This window comes from Trichechus manatus, unplaced genomic scaffold (genome assembly GCF_000243295.1).
Source record: "Trichechus manatus latirostris isolate Lorelei unplaced genomic scaffold, TriManLat1.0 scaffold00052, whole genome shotgun sequence".
Lineage (NCBI taxonomy): Eukaryota > Metazoa > Chordata > Mammalia > Sirenia > Trichechidae > Trichechus > Trichechus manatus.
The window spans coordinates 14,625,001-14,631,954 of NW_004443988.1; the positions used below are offsets into that span (position 1 = coordinate 14,625,001).

General features: G+C 36.6%; 1 protein-coding gene across 3 annotated transcripts in view; it reads left to right on the forward strand.

Moving 5' to 3' along the window:
- Positions 1 to 6,433, forward strand: part of MAPK6 (mitogen-activated protein kinase 6) — a 38,526-nt gene extending 32,093 nt beyond the window's left edge. For all 3 annotated transcript variants that reach the window (XM_023732485.1, XM_004377671.2, XM_023732486.1), the window contains exons 5-6: positions 2,003 to 2,204; positions 4,082 to 6,433. In XM_023732485.1, the coding sequence (XP_023588253.1) occupies positions 2,003 to 2,204; positions 4,082 to 5,183 (1,304 nt within the window). In that variant the 3' untranslated portion in view covers positions 5,184 to 6,433. The remainder of the gene's footprint in view (positions 1 to 2,002; positions 2,205 to 4,081) is intronic.
- Positions 6,434 to 6,954: the final 521 nt, after the last annotated feature.

The following is a 6,954-nucleotide window of genomic DNA, read 5'->3' on the forward strand; positions in this document are numbered from 1 at the left end:
ATACATATATATATACATATATATATGTATGTATATATTTAGATTAAACTGTTTTAGCAAGAATATTTCCTAGATACATATAGGAGTGCAAAGCAATAGGAGTCTGTGTGCCTAAAATTCACTGGGTGTTGGGAATGCAGCCTGGTTAGTTTCTTGGCTCCCTCTTCCTCTTCCCACGTGCTGCCCCACAGTTCCCCAGTGCTAGGGATTTTAGAGAGTATATTCTTCTTGTGTAGTTGGACATAATATCCCCCATCCCCCTGAGAATGGTAGTCATCCTGGGTCAGCCATCCATAACACTGTTTCTCTTGCCTTGAGCCACATGGCTACTGAGCTAATCAAGACTGTCTGTCCTGCAGGAGAATCAAGGCAGCTTGATGGCGCTGTGAAATGACTTCTAAATTAGGTTCATGTGGAAAGAATATGGAGGGAGCATAGGAAGGAACCTTGGCCCTGGCCACAGAAGGACATGAAGAACAATGAGTCTGAGGTTTCTTCTCTTTAGTCTTTGTTGGACTGATTTGAAGATTAAATGAGATAATGTATGTGAAAGTGCTTTGTAAAATATAAAAAAACTATGAAAATGTCAGCTGTTGTTCATATTGATGAGAGATTGGGAATTGAGAGCAAGTTCCTTTCTAGAATACAGGTTAATTTTATAGAAGGGGTCTCTTTCCCTTTGAGATAGAAGGTAAGGATAAGATGTCTGAGAAACCATAGTGAAGAGATGGGAACTGAGAATAAATGTGAAGTAGGCTTATCTATTGAGAATGATAGATTAGATTGAGAATGTAAAGAGATTGGTGTGGAACATTGCTGAGCAGTAATAGCAAAGGCCAAATTGAAATTCCACAGTAAGTCAGATTTGAGTGATTTTGCATCTAGCTTTCATCAGTGCTGTATGTATGGCTAGGGAGCAGAGACAGTAGATGGTGGAGCTGACCCGGGGTGGGGATTATTGTAAGTCATAAGGCATAGGAGTGTGCAGTTGTGTAAGGGCAGCCTTCATGTTAGTGACAGTGTGGTTCAGGCTGGCTCAGGAGCTTAGGAAGGCCTAATGGACTGAACTAGCGGGAAGAATTGAGTGTGTGGCAGCCCCACCAGAGCCCTAAAATGATCACCTGCAGTGTGTGAACTCTGCTGGAGTGTGATTGATGTGAAGCAGAGATTGATAGATTAGTACAATAGATTAGTAGGACAGCTAGTCAGTGGGGAGGGAGTGGGGGGAAGGGAGTGGGCTTTTATTAAGTACTAGACACTATGCTTTACATTTCATCTTTAATTTTTACACCTTAGTAGTTAGATATTTATTATCTCCATTTTATACATGAAGAAACTGAAGTTCAGCAAGATTAAGTAGCCTCTTCAGTTCTTCGTAGCTAGTAAATCAGTTAAACTCATGAGTTGCAGAGCTGGGATTATCCATATCCATTGCCATTGAGTTGTGGTGAACCCATGTGCTACAGAGTAGAGCTGCTCCATAGGGTTTTCTTGGCTGTGCAGATGGCTAGGTCTTTCTTCCACAGCGTCGCTGGGTGGGTTCAAACCACCAACCTTTAAGTTAGCAGCTGATTGCAAACTACTTGTACCACAGCCATATGAAATTGCTGTTGTTTGACCATTTTGACTGGCAAAAAATGGCAGTTTCATATGGTTTACTTTGATAGATCTGATTCAAAAATCTCTTTTTGTTTATAACTGGCTGTAATGGGAAATTGAGGTGCATTTTAAAATATTTACTATGTTCTTTGAGTAAATGTCTTTTTAAAAATCTATAAGTAAGTTCATTTTATTTCTCTGACAAAGCTTAAATTAACTTTTTAATTGTATAGTCCATTTTTTCCTTTCTGGGTTGATGGACCTCTATCTAGTACAGTTCCAGTTGTGTGGTATGAAGTGTTAAGGTAATTAATTACTTGATCATTTAAGGAAATGAGACCAAAGTTTTCAGGTTTTCTGAACATTAGCAATTTTTCCAAAATGTTTCCCCTTCCTTCTGCAGCACTGGATTTCCTGGAACAAATTTTGACATTTAGTCCCATGGATCGGCTGACAGCAGAAGAAGCACTCTCCCATCCTTACATGAGCATATATTCTTTTCCAACGGATGAACCAATTTCAAGTCATCCCTTTCATATTGAAGATGAAGTTGATGATATTTTGCTTATGGATGAAACTCATAGTCACGTTTATAACTGGGAAAGGTAAATTAATCCTAAATTAGAAAAATATTCATTAAATTTTCAGTGAACTATAATGTAATCAGTTTTATTTTTGAACTATATATGATAAGACAATGCAGAAGTCTTAAAAAAATTAGTAATGGTCTTTTTGGGTTTCTGTTAAACTTATTGTTAAGATCTTTGAATAGCCTTTATGAAACTGAAATTGTTACTGGTTAGAATAAACATAATGGGAAAAGTTAAATGCTACTTTGAAACATTTTCAAAGTCATCAAGGCCTGTTTAGCTAATAAAAATTAAAAGTCCTTTAAATGTGAAGATTTGAAGGTTGGAAATCTGAAACATTTTAAACTATTGCTTTTATTAATGTCATGAAAAGTTTTAAGATGTTGGGTGACAAAACTCAGCCCTTATCCAATAAAGTATTCCTATAGAATCTCAGGTTTTTACTGTATCAGTTTTGTCTTAGTATAGAAATTATTTTTGACCCATGGTATATGCTATATTCAAATTGGATTAATGACATAAAATGAATTTTGGAGTGTTCAACATAGGTTCAGTGTAAGGCACTTTTCTAGTCTGAACAGTATTAAACATCAAAATGGATAACATTGAATTAAAGAATTTTCTTCCCTCAGCCTTCTTTTAGAATTTCTAAATTTTAAGGAAAGTTTAGATAGAATTCTGCTTCCAAGTAGAGTGGTGGTGTGTACTAGCGAGTCAGTATTCTATAAAGTCTTCAGGTGATTGAGTTGTGCAGCTGAGGTTAGGAATCACTGATGACAAGCTTCAAACTAAGATTTCATATATTTCTGTGTTTATAAAAATTAGTTTTAATTAGTAATTAAAGAGGTAGTTAATATTGAAGTTATTATGTTTATTCATTGGTGCTTTTTTCCCCCTAAAAGGTTAAGATATTTTTAAGTATTTTTACACACCAGCTAATGTAATCTTCTAGCCACTTATTTTTTCTCCACATGTCCGTTTCTGCTATCTACATAGATTTCTCTCCCCATAGACCCAGACATTTTCCAACCTCTCTATTTTCTGTTGTATTAAGTCATCTAATCTCTTTTCTGTTCCCTCTTCCCCACCCACCAACCATTTGCTTTTGTGTCTCTCAACCTGGCTTCTGCACGGACGTGGTTTGGTCAGCTTACTGTGATGCATCAGTAAGAAAATACAACTTTCATTACCGTAGACAGTGAAACCTGTGAGAGCCAGAACTCGCAAGTTTTCTGCCTCTGACAGGGTGCATGCTGTCTTACCACTTGTCTATCACTTGTTTTAGTGGAAGCTATTTGAGTTTTCCTTCTCTGACAGGTTTCCACCTTATACAAGTTCCAGCTTTCACAGGTTTTACTGTAGACATGGAGAGATTTTTTTCTGTTCATGGTGATGAGTTCCAGAAAGGCTTCCCCTCTTGCCTAGTCTGCCTGATTACGTAGAGTGAAAATTTGTAAGATAGCTGACCGAGGTTAGAGATCTCCATTTTTGTGGCTGTAAGGTGGTTTTGCTCTGTGTGAAGCTGTTTTGGGATTGAACTGCAGGCATGTCAGCCACTTAGATACTTAGCTGCAGCCGTGTTTGAGGTAGATGAATAATAGGCAAAATAGAGAAAAAGTGAGAAATGATCATTGGTCCTATTTAAGAATGGAGGACTCAGAGTTCCTCATGAAATTATATACTTCGTTGGCAGTTATCAGATATTGCCTTGTGTATTGCCTTGTATAGTAACAGGTCTTCCCTGTTCAATAAGATCAAGTTCCTGGGGGGCAGGGAGGGCTCGTAGCTTACACTTGTATAGTCCTAGCAGAGTGTTTCACATAAAAGGCGCTCAGTGCATTTGATAATAAAGTCATACATATGGATTAATACTAATGTATTAATTTTTTCAGGTACCATGATTGTCAGTTTTCAGACCACGATTGGCCTATACATAACAACTTTGATATTGATGAAGTTCAGCTTGATCCAAGGGCTCTGTCTGATGTCACTGATGAAGAAGAAGTACAGGTCGATCCTCGAAAATATTTGGATGGAGATCGTGAAAAGTATTTGGAAGATCCTGCTTTTGATACCAATTACTCTCCTGAGCCTTGTTGGCAGTACCCAGATCATCATGAAAACAAATACTGTGATCTGGAGTGTAGCCATACTTGTAACTACAAAACAAGCTCATCGTCATATTTAGATAACTTAGTTTGGAGAGAGAGTGAAGTTAACCATTACTATGAACCCAAGCTTATTATAGATCTTTCCAATTGGAAAGAACAAAGCAAAGAAAAATCTGATAAGAGAGGCAAGTCAAAATGTGAAAGGAATGGATTGGTTAAAGCCCAGATAGCTCTAGAAGAAGCATCACAGCAACTGGCTGAAAAAGAAAGGGAGAAGAATCAGGGATTCGATTTTGATTCCTTTATTGCAGGCACTATTCAACTCAGTTCACAACATGATCCTACTGATGTGGTTGATAAATTAAATGACTTGAATAGCTCGGTGTCCCAACTAGAATTGAAAAGTTTGATATCCAAGTCAGTAAGCCAAGAAAAACAGGAAAAAGGAATGGCAAATTTGGCGCAGTTAGAAGCCTTGTACCAGTCTTCTTGGGATAGCCAGTTTGTGAGTGGAGGGGAGGACTGTTTTCTCATAAATCAGTTTTGTTGTGAGGTAAGGAAGGATGAACAAGATGGGAAGGAAAACACTTACACCAGTTACTTGGACAAGTTCTTTAGCAGGAAAGAAGATGCTGAAATGCTAGAAACTGAGCCAGTAGAGGATGGGAAGCTTGGGGAGAGAGGGAATGAGGAAGGATTTCTGAACAACAGTGGTGAGTTCCTCTTTAACAAGCAGCTTGAATCCATAGGCATCCCACAGTTTCACAGTCCAGTTGGGTCACCACTTAAGTCAATACAGGCCACATTAACACCTTCTACTATGAAATCTTCCCCTCAGATTCCTCATAAAACATACAGCAGCATTCTAAAACATCTGAACTAAAACACTCAGCAGACATTTCTCTTTGTATTCTTCATGAAATGTGCTTTGTCTTTTTTATTACTAGTGTTTAAGTCATTTTTTACTTGAATCAGATGGTGTCATTTTAGTAAGGATTTCATTAGTTCTTGGTTTTTAAAATCCAGACTCATTTCTACATGTGAGATAGTTTTCATTTTAACTGGCATGTCGTTTGCACACAAAAATAAAGAACAGAGCAAAATAATGCAATGCAGGAGGAGACAAAAGAAATGCACTAAGACAAGTAAAAACATTCTCTCATAGAACAGTGATCTGTTTTACAGGAAACAAAAAATCTTGCCTTGAAATTTACACAGTGAGACTGTACATAATTGCATGAAAATATCTATTTTTTTCCTAAAACATTTTTCATTCATGAGTATTTTCAGGTTTTTCATACTGTACACATTTCTTAAAACACATGATACCAGCAGCAACTGAAAATGAATGCCGAATTTGGTACACATGTGTTATCTACCTCAGGGTAACAAAAGTATGTGGCAAAGCATATCCACACATAGTGCTTCACAGTCTGCATTTCTGTTTAGCCAGCGCTTATTGCAGTAAACTGTTCTTAATAAGATTCACTCACTGTTTATAAATGTTCTGGTATACATTCTTTATAGTGAAGTGTTACTACATCACCTCTTATTTATTTTAGCAAATCAGTATATTTTCTGTATTTAATTATAGAAAGTTAACTTAGTTTTTGAAATTTATTTGCAAATACACTTTTTCCATCTGGCACTACGGTTTGTTGCCTCCCTAGCTCAGTATATATAACGTCAGCGTATTCTAAGGCTGTCCATGTACTTCATTTACTTACGTGTTCATTTTAAGGAAAGTGCTCACTGTGTATAGGAATTTGTATTTTGGAGGTGCTTGATCTATCTACAAAGAAAAATTAGGAATTACTTTATTATAAAATGCTCCTAGAAGTTTTAATTGTGTTTATTTTTTAAAAAACTGTAATGTCAGATTTGTGTGCATGGAAGTAATTAAGGTACATCATTATTGTAGTTTAAAAGTTGTACATAAGACATATTTTGTTTTTACTGAATGATCTATTCCCCATCCCAAGGCAAGCATGAATAAAATTAGGTTAAATGTAGCATGTGGTATCACAGTCTCTTAGAAATTCATTTCATCTATTTTATTTTATTGGATACTGTCTGTATGTTTGGTTATCTTGTTTGAAGAAAAAGGACAAATAAAACATGGCCAGCAAATACGGCTCCTGTTTCACTACTTAGATGATGAGAGTTCTCTGCTGGAGTGAAAGCTATAGCAGAGTCTTTCTTTAGTTCCACTCTTCTGGTTATATTGTGGCTATAGTTAAACTCTGCTAGTCTAAAAGGCTTAAAAGAAATGGGTTCTTTGTATCCACACAAAAATCTCTTGGCTTGACTTCCCTTCACACATTACAGTGGAATCAGGCTTTATTTAGCGTATTTCTACTCTTCTATAAAAAGTGTGCGGAACTTGTGAACTCTTCAGGCAGAAGCCTTCTTTGAATGTATTTATTCTACAGTACATCTTTCCCAGATCTAAAACCATCCTTCTCTTAACCTCACCGTTTTGTTGTCTTCCATCCCTTGTTTTGTACAAAACCAATTCTGTTCACGTCTCTGGACTTCTGCCTTCTCAAGGAATTATTCATTGATTTCATCTAGATTCAAAAAACTTTTTAAAAATGCAAATACTTCTGGATGAACAAAACCTGTCAGTCACAGCTTGTGAATTTAAACATACA